The 18,821-nt window shown below is 40.3% G+C and overlaps 1 protein-coding gene across 1 annotated transcript in view; it reads right to left on the bottom strand.

Moving 5' to 3' along the window:
• The window catches only part of pxylp1 (2-phosphoxylose phosphatase 1), a 31,771-nt gene extending 22,802 nt beyond the window's left edge, over positions 1-8,969 (bottom strand). Inside the window, exons 1-2 of the mRNA XM_049575496.1 lie at positions 8,664-8,969; positions 5,098-5,244 (exon numbers count right to left, since the gene is read on the bottom strand). Coding sequence (XP_049431453.1) covers positions 5,098-5,179 — 82 coding nt within the window. The 5' untranslated portion in view covers positions 5,180-5,244; positions 8,664-8,969. The remainder of the gene's footprint in view (positions 1-5,097; positions 5,245-8,663) is intronic.
• Between the last annotated feature and the right edge of the window lie 9,852 nt (positions 8,970-18,821).

Raw genomic sequence — 18,821 nt, forward strand, 5'->3', positions numbered from 1 at the left:
ACTACGGCTGCTAACATCTCAAAATAGTCTCCTTTCTCTGTGTTTCAGCCACTTTGATTCCCCTTCCTGCAGTTGGCCTCTCTGGAGTGTCTCTGAGCTATGTCGTCACTTTCCTCAGGGAGTCCCCCGTGTGTCAATCAGCGTGGCGACTGCGCCCTTTGCTGCCAGTTTTTATTTGAGGTAGCCTGGAGCCAGAGAGAGGCATTTACTCCACCATCGATCACCATCCGTCACTCAGTCTCTCATGGTAATGGTCAACAAACAATAATAAATACATGAATGGGCTTTTCTAAAAAGCAAGGGGAGGGGGGTTGGAGACAGAAGATACTGCAGAGACAGACTACAGACAAGGATTTAAAAAACTGAACAGAAACGTGGAACAAAAGCAGAAGCTGACCATCTATTAAACATGAGGAGAAATCCCATATGCTTTCTTCCCATGCTTCTTCTGGATAATGGCTCAAAATCCTTCTCTACAGTGTGTGTGATGAATAAATGATGACAACAGCTTTTCTTCAGCAGAACTAAAGCGAGGCAGTTTTGAAAACGAACCGTCCCACAACAAATAATGTCCCTTACTTAAAATGAAACACCTCATCAGACGCGGTGTAACTATCCAACAATCTTTATCCATGTGTCGATTTAGCAATCAGTGATAAAATATCATCAAAGCAAAGTGAAAATATTGGTTCACATCATCATCTTTAAGCCTTTATTTTGAAATTCTGTGTCACTGTCAAACAGCAGTGACCCGACAGATAACGCCCAGCAACCAAGACAGCGACGCTAATGTTATTTACTGTAAATATTTTGGAAGAAATACAAAGAAAATACAGGTCAACAGACAAAGCACGTTGTGTTTAAACAATGCCGTTATGAGATAAAATACTCAGGAAGCTTGGCTCACCTGCCTAGCCGGGCATCTCACTCCACTAAATTCAACTGCGCTCTTCTGCCAATGATCAGTAAGAGAGTATAAATACATCTGTCAAGCTGTGGAGGAAAAGTCTGCTAGCCACTAGGCTAATTTCAGCAATGTAAAAGTGCTTAAGATGAAAATGGGTGACTAGAAAAAAACATTTTCTGTCTATGAATCTTGACAGTGAAAGGGTTAGGGGTGGGCGATATGGCCAATAATAATAATTAAGTTAAATTAAATAATAATTTCAGGGTATTTTTGCAATAATGCTATTCTTGACGATATTACAAATTATTCAAAAAATGTATTATAAATTTAAGAAAACAGAACTGCAGCAAAATAAGTGATACAGTTTTACAGTTTGCCTCCAAATATTCAGAAATAAAATGATCTCTCATTTCTTTAGTTTGTGAGATTCAGATTCTGTATACAATATTAATAGTTCAGCTAAAAAAAATCTACCAAAAATTACACATTTAAACAGCTCCCAAATACAATAAATGTCCCCTGGGATATGTATATATATATATATATATATATATATATACAGTACAGGCCAAAAGTTTGGACACACCTTCTCATTCAATGCATTTTCTTTATTTTCATGACTATTTACATTGTAGATTCTCACTGAAGGCATCAAAACTATGAATGAACACATGTGGAGTTATGTACTTAACACAAAAAGGTGAAATAACTGAAAACATGTTTTATATTCTAGTTTCTTCAAAATAGCCACCCTTTGCTCTGATTACTGCTTTGCACACTCTTGGCATTCTCTCCATGAGCTTCAAGAGGTAGTCACCTGAAATGGTTTCCACTTCACAGGTGTGCCTTATCAGGGTTAATTAGTGGAATTTCTTGCTTTATCAATGGGGTTGGGACCATCAGTTGTGTTGTGCAGAAGTCAGGTTAATACACAGCTGACAGCCCTATTGGACAACTGTTAAAATTCATATTATGGCAAGAACCAATCAGCTAACTAAAGAAAAACGAGTGGCCATCATTACTTTAAGAAATGAAGGTCAGTCAGTCCGGAAAATTGCAAAAACTTTAAATGTGTCCCAAGTGGAGTCACAAAAACCATCAAGCGCTACAACGAAACTGGCACACATGAGGACCGACCCAGGAAAGGAAGACCAAGAGTCAACTCTGCTTCTGAGGATAAGTTCATCCGAGTCAGCAGCCTCAGAAATGGCAAGTTAACAGCAGCTCAGATCAGAGACCAGATGAATGCCACACAGAGTTCTAGCAGCAGACCCATCTCTAGAACAACTGTTAAGAGGAGACTGCAAATCAGGCCTTCATGGTCAAATAGCTGCTAGGAAACCACTGCTAAGGAGAGGCAACAAGCAGAAGAGATTTGTTTGGGCCAAGAAACACAAGGAATGGACATTAGACCAGTGGAAATCTGTGCTTTGGTCTGATGAGTCCAAATTTGAGATCTTTGGTTCCAACCGTGTCTTTGTGAGACGAAAAGGTGAACGGATGGATTCCACATGCCTGGTTCCCACTGTGAAGCATGGAGGAGGAGGTGTGATGGTGTGGGGGTGTTTTGCTGGTGACACTGTTGGGGATTTATTCAAAATTGAAGGCACACTGAACCAGCATGGCTACCACAGCATCCTGCAGCGACATGCCATCCCATCCGGTTTGCGTTTAGTTGGACGATCATTTATTTTTCAACAGGACAATGACCCCAAACACACCTCCAGGCTGTGTAAGGGCTATTTGACCAAGAAGGAGAGTGATGGAGTGCTGCGGCAGATGACCTGGCCTCTACAGTCACCGGACCTGAACCCAATCGAGATGGTTTGGGGTGAGCTGGACCGCAGAGTGAAGGCAAAGGGGCCAACAAGTGCTAAACACCTCTGGGAACTCCTTCAAGACTGTTGGAAAACCATTTCAGGTGACTACCTCTTGAAGCTCATGGAGAGAATGCCAAGAGTGTGCAAAGCAGTAATCAGAGCAAAGGGTGGCTATTTTGAAGAAACTAGAATATAAAACATGTTTTCAGTTATTTCATCTTTTTTTGTTAAGTACATAACTCCACGTGTTCATTCATAGTTTTGATGCCTTCAGTGAGAATCTACAATGTAAATAGTCATGAAAATAAAGAAAACGCATTGAATGAGAAGGTGTGTCCAAACTTTTGGCCTGTACTGTATATATATATATATATATATATATAAATCAACAGGTGATTTCCTTCTTTTAGTAAAATCCTAAATGATTGAGTTGTTTTTTTCCACCTGGACCTTAATGCTCTGCCATTTCTCCTCTAATCATCACGCTGTAACCTGGCAGGCTGTTATGATACCACAACTATCACACAGTCACATATATGTTTTCTGTCGAACTGTGAGCATCACGTAGGTTTACATTACCAAAGGTTTATGACAAAATCGACAAAATGACGCTGTGCTGCTGCCAGAGGAGCCGCTGAATAAGTTCCCTCTGAGCGGTAAGTCACTAAAAGAGTCTGAGAAGTCCGGGACTGTTCATAAAACATTCAGGACGCCACAGTTTATTCCACACTACTGAAGCTGCTCCTCTTTTTGGAACCACTGCGGAGTCAGTAATAATTTGCTTTCAGCCATGCTTACTGTTGCTGTGGGTGACAGCATGACATCAATATGTCAAGAAGCTGAAATATCGCGAGTATCACAACATGAATTTTTCATATCATATTAAAATTATACAGGTATTGTCATGAACAAGATGATATGGCACAGCCCTAGTTTGGGATAGCATGAAAGTAAAAAAGAAATGGTTGGCAGCTTCTTCTGTAACTGACTGTGTTAAATGGACAGATGACATCATCTCATATTGACCACAGGCCCCTGAGTTGAATCAAATCAAAATGGCAGACATTGTGATATCGCCAAATATCTAAGCAATGTCCATCATCATGGTGAAACTAGTGATTTACATCCCTACTAATCAATTCCATTTCCACGGTGAAGATAAAAAACAGAAGACAGTGTCAACTCTCAAAGATGGGCATGTATGCAAATACCTACACACTCCCAGTTCTCTCATCGTGGCGTCTTTATCTGCCTCCGAGAGTTTTACAAAAGGAGAAGATTACAGGGCAGGAGATGAGAGTGGGTTTGATAGCGAGGCATTAATAATAACTTACACAGCAACCTCCTCTTAGGCGGTCAAGTACACATTATTATCTCGTGGAGGAGGCGGGAGGGAGCGGCGGCTGGGGAGGCATGTGTGTATTTAGGGTCGCAAAGTTCAAACACTGAACAAGTATTTGTGAGAGCGTACTTGCTCTTGCTATTTTTTTATATACCTCTAATGTTGCAGAGCATTTAAAGCAACAGCAGAGGAGAGATGATAAAGAAGTGAACACTTTCAGTATCCCAGTTTGAGTTGAAATGAGGGGACAGTGTCGTAAAAAAAGCTGATGAAGGACAGCTCATGAAAATTTGGCAAACATGCAGTCCAAAACACCAGCTCTGTCGCACTGAATTCCACTGTAATCCCGTGTGTGTGAGAGAGAGCATGGTTTATGCGACTCTAATCCTATATGCTTGTCCAGACAAAGACTTACTATCACCACAAACGCTTCCACTGCGTTGGGGTTTTTAGGAAACGAGCGCAAAGTAGCTTAATCTTTCGCATTTTACATGAAAATACAAATTTCCATTTGTGCTGTGCACCCCGCCTGCCTCATCACCCACTGTTTTTCCAATCACGCCTGCGAGGCTTCCAAATCATTTCCAGTGCAACAGAGAGCGTCTCCTCTTGCTGAGCGGTGGTTTCCTTGCATTCACTGCGGCTGGTAGGGATACACCGTCTAGACAATACCTACAGGAGATGCTGAACAAAGACACAATCGTATATACACCTAGGCATTCCACAGCTGATGTGTGTTGCCACAGTCTCTCCGAGGGTTTCAGAATATCCAGAGGCCCGCTGCTGGAGCTGGATATTTATAGGAACCCTATAGGGGATTGTGCTTTGTCTTGGTATGAATGGGGTCTGTTGAATGGGAACGCAATGAAAGGATATGCATGTATGAACACAAACACACATGCAAACACAAGAACTGTTGAACACAGCGCTGTCTTTCACATTAAAATTTGAATACTGGGCCAGGGCGTCAGAGACAGAGTGAATATGTGAAGCAGTCAAGTGGATCACAAACATCACGGCGCACTTACAGAACTGGAGGCTCAGACTGATGATGGCCAGTGCGGCTCCGCCCACCGCCACCAGGAGGAGGAAGCGGTTACGGGCCAGCATCTTATCATGTGATTGGTCCTTGTCCTTTTCCGTCAGCCATCCATTCCACGGCCCATCCCTGCAGTCTGGACACAAGGAGTGAGCGGATGAGAATGTATATAGTGTGGTAACAACTTTAGTTTTGTCAGTTTCATACCATTAGACAGTGATTATCTCAGGGCTGTTTTCTTGCTATAACACAGAGGTTTTCAACATGTGACACTGTCGGACTCCCTCAGACAAACTTGAGACAACTGTGTCCCACTCACCCCTCAAATCACAGACATATGCTATTGGCTAAAACCGGAGGCTCACTTTTTAGTCAATGTTTATTCAAATTTTGCCAAACAGGCACCACTTAAAGTACGCCAAATACCCATGGATGTACAAAGAACTATCACTGGATTACTTTAATGCTGAGGAAAACATCATGACTCTCAGGAAAGTTCTGGAGTCATTAGAAACACCTCCTTTCTATCATTTCTAATAGGGTTTATGAAAATGTATTCAGAGATAATGAAATCACCAGGAGGTGTTAAGTCACAGTGACTCTAAAAATATGTGTATAATATCTGTGTGTGCGGATTTGACTGAGTCATGAGAGAAAAGGCAGAGCAATTTTTAATGCATATTGTTGCAACTGGTTACCTTAATTGCCTCATGTGTTGGCTGAGCTTTGATGAGTGGGCAAAATCTGCACCCGAACTAAAATAACTAACTAAATAACTAACTTCCTGTTGTTTTTAGGGCATCGATCTGCAGATTATTTGAATGATCGATCAATCATTTAGTCTATAAAATGTCAAAAAATGTGAAAATTGCTCATCACAATGTCCCAGAGGCCAAAGTCTTGTCTTCAAATTGCTTTTTTTGTTGAGCCAACAGTGCAAAACCAAAAGGCTTTTCATTTACTATTATGAAATGAAGACGAAAAGCAGCAAATGTTTGAGATTTTTGCCTGAAAAATTGCTGAAACAATGACTCAACTATCCAAAAAAGTCAGCAATGAAATTTCTCCTCACGTCCCTCCCTCTTCTGGAGAAACTAAAACATGCCTTTAACCTGGAAAAAAAAGCCTTCTTCAGATGCTCTTCATATTTCTAGCCATCATCAATATCTGACATTCACTGCATTAGCACAGCCATTAATGCAAATTACCTCTGGTCTGCCATCTTCAGTGTGACCTGGCTACTTTAGGCTGACATAATTTAGTCATTTCCATCATGTCCCGAAACAAGTGCAAAATGCAGCAACGCTTTTTTGCAACAATCTTATTGAAAACCTTAAACGTTAAGTGCTGTGTTGCACAAATACAATCTGCAGAAAACACTGTATGTTTGCGTCGTCAGTGACAGATTAACTCTTCAAGGTTTGTGCAAAATGGTGACTCAAAAAGACAGTTGACATCACCAAGGAATGTCACCTCATCTGTTTGCACTGATGATAGTCAAGGACTGAAACTCTGCTGCTGTTTTCATTCAGTCTATCTTTTTTGCACTCTGAGCACCCTTTTTGTGCACAGACAGCTTCAATAAACTGACTATTTGGCATGGATCTCAGCCTGTGGACCCTTTTGTGGCTTTCTAGTCCAGTTACATTGGTGTGCAGGTCGTCTGTTTGACCAGCTATTCACAGAAATAAGAAAATCTGACGACTGAGCTCTACTGTTTTGTTCTGACTACACAGATAAGGACTCTAGCCTGTTTTGCTGCACTAATATTATGAGGCCAAGCTCTGCATGCAAGATGTAGTACACTGGGCGGATAAAAGGGATTTTGTTATAATGGACAAGCCAAGTCATTCAGTGACTGGTTAGAAGCTAAATAACCACGATGATTATCATGATGACTGAAAACAAGGTTTCCAAAGTCACACATGTACAGCCAGAGCCAGAACCAAGAGACATGATGCCATCACTCCAGTTTCAGCGTCTTTACGCTGACTCCCAGTATGTTTTACAACAGATTGAAGATATTACTGATGACTTTCAAGGCTCGTCATGGTCTCTCTCCCAGCTATATTGCTGACCTCTTAGTGCCGTACACGCCAGGACGTGTGTTGAGGTCTTTTGTCTGTTCCAGAGGTCCGACTGAAAACTAAAGGGGACAAAGCGTTTGCTGTCAGGGCCCCGAGGAAATCAGGTCAGCCGAGTCAGTGATCTCTTTTATGTCCCTTCTCAAAACATACTTTTATCGGAGCGCCTTTCCTGATTTTACTTGTGTTTTAAGTTAATTTTGTGTTTTATTTCCTCAGTTTTTATATACCAGAGTGTTTTATCAGTTCTTTTAAAAGCTGTTGTTTTCATGTCTTGTCTGTTTTAATTATTGACATGTAAAGCACTTTGTAACTTTGAAAAGTGCTTTATAAATAAAAATTATTACATTGTTATTATTGTAATACAGCACTGTGACAGCTTGCACCATTGTCCACCATGCACCCAGCAGTTAAACATGCCCATGAATAGCCCAGTCCGTGCAAGGGCACAGGGTTGCAAACCAAGCAGAGAGAGGCATGGGGGTGGAAAAACTAAATCTGCAGTAAATGCAGCCCTACACAATAAACCCTACCATTAGGCGGCCTAAATATACTCCAGTCTGGAGTCTAACCGAGGTACTGTAAAACGATGCTCCAGGCAGGATTAGACCAACAAATATGCTCCTTCCTGACCCATTTCACCGCCTGCGCACACTAACCTGTGGCTTCAGGACGTGTCACACCAAACTCCAGTCAAAATTCCAGCACTTTATTACTGTGTTGCTCATCAGCTCAAATATGTCACTCAGTTTAATTATCACATAGATATTTTAAAAATAAGGGACCAGCTGGTTGGTTCGGCTTACATATAACCCACCAAAAGGCACTCACTGAAATTAAATACCAACTTAAATCCACGTATGACGCATTATTTGCTGTCGACATTTACAGTGAAGGAGCGCTGCCAGGTCTCATTTTCATTTAACAGCACGCTAATTTCTGTATTGTTTCAACGCCGAAATCAAAAGTGGACTATAACAAATGCCAAACACCTTTAACTGACACATTATTTCATCCATAAGTAACGTGAAACTGAATTTCTTTCAAGTGACCGTTTCTTGAATGGAGTTCTGCGCGTAACGTTGGTAACCAAAGGTGTATTGTTACTACAGCTAGATAACTAGTTGCTAACAGTTAGCTTGCTACTTAGATCCATTAATCTCGCACGGTAGCGACACAATGCGACTGACTGGCTCATGAGGAACACTGTAAATGGAGCTACTGCTGCTGTCATGTATGTTATAGTTGACTTCTCCTAACTTTACTCCTCGGTAACGGTACTTGTTGCTTCTGTGGGACCGGAGACATGTTCCGGTGCTGATGTGCGGCTTTGTGTCGCTCCTCACCGACCGAGCAACCGAGACAAGAAATTAAATTAACACTCCTGAGAACTCGATGCAGGAGACGGTGACACAAACATTACATGTGTGTACCTGTACTGACAGTGTAGTGTGTGTTACATGTTTCCTACCTGCAGGAACCGAGCGGCTCAGTGTCACTCGACCGGGTTAAACACTTGAATCCAGCGCTCCGATTTCTCCGGTACGACCGACTGCCGACACAGCGGCGCGGACCGGCGTCAAGGTGCACGCGACACACAGAGACACTTCCGGTGAGGACTTTTAAAATAATATACTGCTACGTTTTGTGTTTTACATAGTGGATTAGTGTGTGATATTTTCAGACACTAACTTTTCAATAGTTTTATAATTATAATAATAAAAAAAATAAAGTGTAGCAGTGGCGTAGCTACAAGGGGCCCCTGTGCACGTTATTATGAGGGGCCCCAATGCATACAGTTACCTAGACTCACAAGTCAGTCTTTAGACGCTTTGCTTAACTAAAGACTGATTTTGTGTTTAGATGGGTGGATACAATTTCAGAGTTTAAAAAAAACTCCCTACGTTGCAGAACTAATAGTAAATCCGCAGGGCGGTCCTTCGGTGGCTCGCTGAACTCTTGTGCTTGTAAACATAGTCCCACTAGAAACACGTGTAGCGGTACAAAATGGCTCAGCCGTGCTCGCAGAAAACGCCGCCAAAGTTAGTGGATGTTTGTCGCGTTTGCGGCGACACATTCTCGCCAACTAAAAGAAACAAACATAATTTTTTACAAGGACATGACTCATCTGTCCGGCCGGACTATAGAGGGAATCGCCTTGTTGTTTACAAGGCGATTCCCTCTATAGTCTATAGTCCGGGTAGAAAACCAGCAGAGCTATATATATAACTTTTACATATATATATATATATATATATATATATATATAACATCACTGTATCACCGTTTAGACTAATCCGATGTTTGTAAAGTCTATAAACACAATGATTGAACAAACATTACTATTTCTGTGTGCACGTTTAGCTGGGCTAACCGTTAGCTGTTAGCCCTGTTAGCCGTTAGCGGTGTCTGTAATAGGTAATAACTCATTAAACCGTCCGTGAAAAAAATATCTTTTCCAGCGGATATCTTAGTTACAACATGATTGAGCTAGCAAAGCAGTTTTGTGTTGCTATGTGTGGTATTTATTCAGTTTTGGGAAATCACGATGTCTAGAAAGCATCAGCGGCTGCAGCTGACAGGGACAGCTAACACTAGCAGCAAAGCTAACATCAGGACGTCATCTGTTAAAAGCCTCCCGTTGTTGGATACGACATGAAACTACTCCAGTTAGCTCAATCATGTTGTAAGTCAGACATCCGCTGGAAAAAATATTTTTTCTTCACGGTTGAGCACACGTTTGATAAAACGGAGTTAAATGTCTCGGCATCCATTTTCAAGCTCTCTGTGTGTTTGTTTCCTTGCGGACGACAAAAGGAGGAGCGCACATTTCCGAGAAGGTGTGTCCTTTTCAAAAATGCAAGAGGCGTTGCTTTGTTGCCGGAAGTTTTCACCGATGTGTTAAACACACTTTAGAAAGGAGTGTCCCCAGACTATCAGAAGGCAGAGATCTCTGATTGTCTGGTGGCGAGACTAACAGTTACCACTGATGCAGGTGTACTCGTATCATCTCCTCACGTGGTGAAATGTAGTCCTGACACTGTCTAACACCAACATGGGCCCTAAATATTACCCCGAAATAATAATCGCACACACATATGTGACAGAAATACCAAAGAAAATAGGAATTATTCATTTTATTGAATATTTTTTTAGTTTAGTTATAGTTTATGTAGAATAAGCATGCATTTTATGACATATTTTGTTATAGATTGTTACTGACTTATAATAATAATATTTATTATTATTATGGCAACCATGGCCACCACCATGAGCCAGCTGCAGGTGATTCTCAGATGTAGGAATATTCCAGGTTTTGTGTTGAGAACAAAGGCGTATTAGACTTGACTGAATGTGCTTTTATTTTGAAAGCAAAGTGTATTGTTTTCCGGTGCCACCTGAACTTTCTCTTACCAACTTGACGGTTGTGGAATCGCGAGTCTCTGATGCTGGTCTGTGGACGGACAGCCCTGCTGAAACCCGACCACACTGCGCCATCTGCAGGACTGATGACGGCGGTGCACATGTTGCCTCCAAGGCCTGATCGCTGGAGGTGTTAGATGTGGTGTTCAAATGCTTTTGACCGTACACGAAAACAAATAGACTGTGTTAATAGTGACATTTTTGTGAATGTAGTTTTATTTGATTTGATCAGTTTGCCAAAGCTTGGATTGTTTGCAAATGATTCAAATTAATTTTCTTCAACAAAAGATTATAAGCAGCTTCTGAGGACCAGTGGAAACACTAGTGAAAACTTTAAAACCATGGTTTGATATTAAAATTTGTCATGAAATTTAAATATGTACAATATTTGGATATCAACAAATCAATAATCCAGTACAAATCATGACTGATAAAATAGACAAAGTCTATGAAAATACATTTTGGGAATTGTCAAGTATCATAAACTGTGCTGGAAACCACACAGATCATGTAAAGACAAAAATGCCAAAGTCCACTGCAGTACTGCACGAAACCAAATTCATTTGGTTTTAGTAAATACATACAAAACAATCACAAATTCGAATCTCATGCTACATAAGAAAGCTATAAGAATTATAAACTGAGCTGAAATTATTCATAAACAAACTCAAAGTTAGAGATTTGTCTGAAAATAAAGTGAAAAATGAGTGCAAATGTATATGCAGGGTTTGATGCTGTTGTTGCATTTAAGTCACTACAGTGGACCCTAGTGCTTCATGTCATATACTGCCACCCACTGGCCAGGTGCCGTCAGTGCAACACAAAGCTGTCAAAACCAAGATGGCTGATGGAGAGGAAGAAACGTGCAGCTCAGGAACATCTTGCCAATCCTTCTGTAATAGGAGACCCTGGCAGGTAAATCCAATCTGGTAACATCAAGTAACATCTGAGGAGCAATACAGTTGTTTAATTTTCCAAGTATTATCGCAGTCCTTTGACTCAAAAGGCCAATTAACATCATGAGGGTGAAGCTGGGCTCTCTGGTGGCAGTGTCTAGGATTCGTATCATCTCTCCCACCCACTCCATGATGTATTGGTCAAACACAGGAGCACATTCAGTGTTAGACTCATTCCCCCAAGATGCACCACAGAGCGCCACAGGATTCCTGCCTGTAGCCATCAACCTGTACAGCTCCTCCCTCAGAGTGTCAGACGCTCTGAGCCAATAGACACTTGGCATTTGGACTTTATTTACCTACTGTATTTATAATTAGTAATTATCTATTTGGTGCAATAATTCAACAGTGCAATATGCTTCAGTATACAACTTTATACTCACCAGTACCTGTTGAATGTATATATTTATTCAACATACAATGCACATAACTGTACATGTTTCTTATGTTTACTCTTACTCTGTTCTTTTATTTTATGGATGAATATATTGTAGTTAAATTTTCACACTTACAGCCTCAGCACAGTGATGATATATATTTTATTTTTAATATGTTAAGTATTGGTGTTAAACACTGTAGAATAACGCACCTTTTATTTTTATTTTTAATGCATATTTTCATCTTTGTTTTATTTCATTTTATTCCATTTTATTTTATTGCTTTATATTGACATACCTCTATTTCTTATTCTTACTTTTTATAATTCTCCATTTAACATGGGGGCAACTGTAATGAATCAGTTTCCCCTCGGGGATCATTAAAGTATTTCTGATTCTGATAAAAATGTAAACAATGCTTCAATTAGGAAGGAAATATCAAATAAAATTATAGCTGCTGCACAGCGATGGGTCGGGTCTGGGCATTTTTAGGCAATTCTGAGCAACAAGCAGAACAATTGGAAGACATTTAGGAATTTAGCAACACAATCTGCCTTTTGCATCAGCTGAGGCTTGAACTAACAACCTCTGAGACTAAGAATCAATTTCTATTTCACTGAGCTAATTAGTCAGTGACAATTCATGTGTAGCTTCACAAATTGACTAAGCCAGACGTTCAGGTTTAGCAGCTGTCCATGCATGGAAAAGCAGATTTCAGACCACTGTAAAAAAAATCAGTTATTGAAACAAAAATCTGAAAATGCACATATTGCATCTAGACAGCATGGAGATATTGGTAATTTATTTGTAACAATGATTGATTTGCTCCATAAGTGAAAAACTGATGTTTAACTAGTTGAGCTATGTGCAAAGTGAGAAGCCTCAGATGGTTTCACACTGAAGTATTGACACTGGATCTTTGTGCAAAGTTTGGTTTATTTTCAAGCATGAGAAGGCAGATTTTCTAGCAGGAAGACGACTCGTAGATGCTGAACATCAATGAGTCAGGCTCAGGCAATTCTAAGCAATAAACTGGAGCACAGGAAGATGATTAAGATGTTTACATTACAATGTGGATTCTGTACCAGTTGAGGCTCAAACACACAACCCCTGGAATCTAAGACGGTCATCTACCGCTCTGAGCTAACTGGCAAGTAGCAACTCAACAGTGGCTTCACAAATTGAGTAAGCCATTCACTGTTGTGTAGGAAGCAGCCATCTGTGCATGGAAAGGCAGATTTGAAACCACTGTAAGATTCAGTTATTAGGACAAAAATCTGAAAATCCACATATTGCATCTAGACAGCATGGAGATGTTGGTAATTTATTTGTAACAATGATTGATTTGCTCCATAAGTGAAAAACTGATGTTTAAAATTGCCATTTTTACATTGACTCCAATTGTTCACATTAGAGCAAAATTCAAAATGCTGTCAAAAATTCAGTTTTTGAGATAAAATTCTGAAATTTGCCACACATCATCTACCATGACTCTAGAATTTTGTCTTTTTTTCATGAACACTGAAGATTTATTTAGCAAGAATTTGCAAGTATATGTTTACAGTCAAACATTTTGATGCACTGTAGGCTCAATTTTTGATAAATCAAAAATCTGAGAAACGTAGTTTTTGTAGGACAGTCTGAAGATGCTCTGTAGCAAGTTTGGTGTCAATTGAGCAAAAATTGTGAGAGGAGATAGGTTTAAGAAGTTTTACTGTTTTTGAAAAAAAAAACAGTGATGAACTTCATAATTTTTAATAGGTTTAAATGTACAAAAGTTTCTTCAGTATTGGGGCTACAGTTTGATGAAAGTTGTGAAGTTGTAGCACGTATGGTTGATTTGTTATGAATTTTCAAAGTTTTGAACTTTAGACGCTTGCTGTAGCGCCACCATCAGGACTATTGGCTTGAGTTTACAGCTGAGGATATCTGGCATGAGACTGGACCTTTGTGCAAAGTTTGGTGAGTTTTCACCCATGGGAAGTATGATTTCCTCAGAAGAAGAAAGAAGAAGAAGAAGAAGAAGAAGAAGAAGAAGACCTAGGATTACAATAGTGTCCTGCTAAAAAAAACACCTAATGTGCCCATGATTTTTTAATTCATTTTTTTAGAATGGTTTCTCATTGTCTATCCATGTAAAGTCTTCAATATGCATATGAAGTGAATACGTCCTCTCTCCATCAAAAAGGTTCTTAGCTTGCAAGCAAATTCTGACTATAAGCAAAACCTGGCCCTGTCCTTGTCATGTACATGTTACTGCCGCTCCATGCTTGGCATTGTTTTCTTTGCCATAGCTGTCAGGAGCAAGTCTATATATTTATATGCATCCCATCTGCAAAACACTTACCACCAGTAAAATATAGAAATATGGGCATATCACTGATTAAACCACAGGTCTCTTCAAAATCGAGCACTCGCCCCCTAATTTACATATAAAAAAAAACTTGATGTATTTGTTGTAATGTTTGAGAACTCATCACAGTCTGAACACAGAGAATATAGCGTGACAGTGTTGCAGCATCAAATTCACGCAGCAGGTTTGGAGGGAAAGACATTCACATAAACACTTTAACCACTGACTGATTGTAATTATACATCATTGGCACTCCTGGGAAAATCTTTTTTATGGCCTGTTAGGAAACGTATTGAATCTACTCTTTAGTGCTGACAGGTAACGTGAATAAAATACCTGGCCATCTTAAATACCAATGAATACCCAAGGGAGCAGAATTTCTCCTTCAGAGATTGTCATGACCGTATGACCTAGAGGTGAACACAGCCAACAACACAAAAGTAAAAGGACACAGTTTTGTTTTGTTGTTTCATTATTATTCGTACACATCAGTTCCTTCCACCTGAACTCATGAACATGAAATATTCACCAACACAAAGAAATATTTTCAAACATGATGTGAAGTTTAAAAAAACGGCGCAAATTGGTGTTTGAAGGAAAGATCCAATATGAGCTAAAATAACCTGCTGAGCCTGCACTGAGTCAAGAAGAGAAAGTATCAGAGAGGAAGTTAAGTATCATCAAATTTACTCTAAATAAACTTTGGAGTTATGTTTGTCCTGAACTGTAATTTTTCAGTCCAGATTTCCTTTTTTCAGTATCACTTATTAGTCAAAGTTTAGTCACAAACGTGGGAGTCTCTGAGAGCTACAGATGTTTTCTTCCTACAAACAGTATAAATATAGCAGTCACTTTCATATTTAACTGAACTGTGGATCCAGAATATTGGTTTTATGTTCACTGACAAAATGGATCCAACACACGTCAAGCACTGATTTTGAAGTCTTCATTGCATCACTTTAAAGTAACATAGCTTTATAAAAACTTCTGATGAACACCCTCTGTGTGTGTGTGTGTGTGTGTGTGTGTGTGTGTGTGTGTGTGTGTGTGTGTGTGTATGTGATACATATATTTCTTTCTTGGCCATTTTAGGAAAGTGGAAGTGACTAAGTACATCTACTCAGGAACTGTGCACAGGAACACTTAAATACTCTAATTTGATTTTACTTTCTACTTTACTACATGTCAACTGTAAATACTGTGCTTTTTACTCCACTACTTTGATTTGACAGCTGTGTTATGACTGAATGAAAAATGATGCATCGTTACACAGAAGCCCAAATTAAACAATCCAATAGTTTATCACTTGTTAAAATCAGCACCATCTGAACACACTACAGCAAGGATCCTCAACCTGCTTTGCCTGGGGGCCACTTTTGCAAAATGACAGGAAACCAGGGGTCAGTCCAGGGCACTTACGGGGTGTGGGGGATCCTTCTCTGGCACCTGGCAGCCTTGCAGCTGTGTCAAGTTCTGCCTGTTACATGCATTGTCTTCTTTCAAAATACACTTTCACAGGAAATGTATCGTTCACCTACAGTCTCATTCAAAATAAATGCACTGCGTCGGTACAACACTGCTAATCAACTTTTTTTTTTGTTCCTCCAAGAACTAACACACATGGTTGGGTTTAGGATGAAAGAACAGGGTCTGGCTTTATAATCTTACAGGACGCGAACACCGCTTTCCGGGGTGAAAGTCTGTGTTTGTTGGACCCACCACCACCCCTCCCACCCACCCACTTACTCCACTTGGACTTTTGCCGCCTTGACTTTTGTTCTTGTGCCCCTATGTTTCCCCCTGATGCCACCGAGCTCCATCAAACTATAACAGTGACTAGCCGTGTATCACGCTGATGTTTCAGGAGAGCTTTTTCGTCAGTGTCTGATGCTGCAAGTCACTGCCCGAGTGCTGGATTTTGATGACTTCAGAGTGAGACCTGGTTGCCCTATCAGGGGCCAGATTTGGCCCGTGGGCTGCAAATTTAATATCATTGAACAGCATTAAAATGCTTTTTCATGCATCAGTAATAATTATCCAAAGGTATAATAAGTCACAACAAACCACTGACAGAGCATTTAAACCTGCATAGTGAGTACCTTAACTTTAATATTTTAAGTAGTTTTGCTGATAATGTGTGTGTCCTTATATTTAAGTATGGTTCTGAATGGACAAAGTGTTAGTGCTACTTCTATTTAAATAAAGCTGTTTGAGCAACATGTTTACAGAGATGCTCAACATAGATTCGGGTCTGAATATTGCTTTAAAGCTCCTTTATGTTGACTTAAATTTTATTGTAAGATCTTTCAAATCATTTGGATGGAGTAATTTTTTGTTGGCAGAAAAATGAGTCAATCCAAGCACAAAATTGGTGTGGGTTGTGTGTGTTGCTCTCAGCCCTTTATTGTCAGGTAGTGGAGTGCTGCGCTCTGACCCACAGGATCTCGACCACCATGGGGCGCCAATGTCAGACATTTTTAAACCCTATTAGGAGCTTTAAATGTTTCAGGATGATTGGGATTTATTTAAATAAACTGTTTTTGAATATTTTATGCAAGTTCATTAAAAAAAATATCTCTTGCAGTCTTTCAGCTTTGCAAATGTGCAGCTCTGAAGTTATGATTTTTATAAATGAGATGTGTGGGACAACGTTAACAGCTCGCTCCTCTCCACACAACTCTTTACAGTCCGGTAGCGCAGCCATCTGGTTGCTACTAATCAGTGTCATCCTGCCTGCAGCACACCACTGTCTGCTCATGTGGTTAGCAAAGAGGCAGCGAGTTTACTCACATTCAGTCTCAGTCAGAGCGAGACACTGAGACGTGACGGAAAGACTGAGAGACAAACAAGCTTCTAATGGTGCTGGGTTTGCAGGAGAACGCAGTGACACTTTGCATTGTGCAGTGTGTCACAATGCATTCTTAGTCAGCTCACCTGGTTGAATCACATTTCAACATTTTTTATCTGTTGGCTGCTGGAAACACGTACACATCACTCAGTTCATCACTGGACGTTTTTGTTCTTATTTGTTTTCAGCTCACGATAGAAATTTATATATCAGGTATGCAAGCGTTTTATTTTGACTGTGACAAGAATCACACTCTTATTACATTCTGACATTTCATCTCTCAAAACCTCATTTTCTTACCCTCTCACACTCTTTTGGTACTTTACTCTGAGAAGCAACTTCATTCAGCTCTTGTGCAGTTCTGCTGATTTATTGTAAATCACCCCCTGGTCGACAAAAAGCTTCTCATTTGAACAATTTGTTAGCTGAACGTTATTGATGCAGAGCAGCAGGCAGATTGTCGGGCTGCCAGCCCAGACACTGACTGATGGATCATGCAGACAGACTCATCTGAGCAGCTGCTTCTATTCTCTACTTTGTATTCTGTCACTGAGGTTGTCTCCATCAAACCTATTGATGTTTTCAGCCACACTGGTGCAGAAACAAGTTGTGAACACATTATTGACACAACATCACATTTCTGATTCTGATTCTGATATAGTGAACTTGTTCACAAATCATTGGTCATGTACACATTCAGCAGTTAAGAGTCAACATTATCTTTTATTTGGAGTCGTGTATTTGGACAATGTAAGTCCAGTTTACTCTCTTTATCTCTGCAAGGGCGTAAACCTAGAGGAGATCACATGTTTGGCTGTGTGTGTGTGTGTGTGTGTGTGTGTGTGTGTGTGTATCCGTCTGTCCAAGGCTAATCTCCTGAACTACTGGACCAATTAGCCTAATATTTTCTGTGCACGTGTATGACTGCATGCTCAGGATGTGGTGATTTACAGTTGTTGGGAAAAACCTGTTTATACCATCACTGACTGCTGACACCTCACTCCTCTTAACCAGCCAGTAGGGGCCGCAAGTTTTCCGGAAATTGACTAAAAACAAAAAGCTTGTTGCAAGACACATTTTGGCTTTCGTCATCGCTCATAAAAACATTTGGTCTACTTTTGAACCAGAGCATCTGCAGATTAGTTTTTTGCCTGATGTGTTATGAGCCACTGAAGTTAGGCACATTAACAAGATGAATCAGTCCAGGGGAGTGAGCGCACTTTTTTAGTTTATCTGTTTTTTCACTACATCGGTACAACACTGCTAATTGACATTTTTTCCTCCAAGAACTAACACACACTTGGGTTTAGGATGAAAGAACAGGGTTCGGCTTTATAATCTTACAGGACACGAACACCGCTTTCCTGGGTCAAAGTCTGTGTTTGTTGGACCCACCACCATCCCTCCGACCCACTCACTTACTCCACTTGGACTTTCGTCGCCTTAACTTTTGTTCTTGTGCTCCCATGTTTCCCCGACACCGCAAGTCTCTGCCCAAGCGCCAGATTTCGATAACTTCGGAGTTTGACCGGGTTGCCTTATCAGAGGCCAGATCCAAAAGAAAAATCTGATGTTTGGTGCAGTTGTGGGCCGCAGCTGAAACTCACTGTAAAGCCAACCCAGTCTCACTCCAAAGTCGTCAAAATCCGGCGCTTAGGCAGTGACTTGTGGC

The sequence above is a fragment of the Epinephelus fuscoguttatus genome, linkage group LG5 (assembly GCF_011397635.1).
Source record: "Epinephelus fuscoguttatus linkage group LG5, E.fuscoguttatus.final_Chr_v1".
Taxonomy (NCBI): domain Eukaryota; kingdom Metazoa; phylum Chordata; class Actinopteri; order Perciformes; family Serranidae; genus Epinephelus; species Epinephelus fuscoguttatus.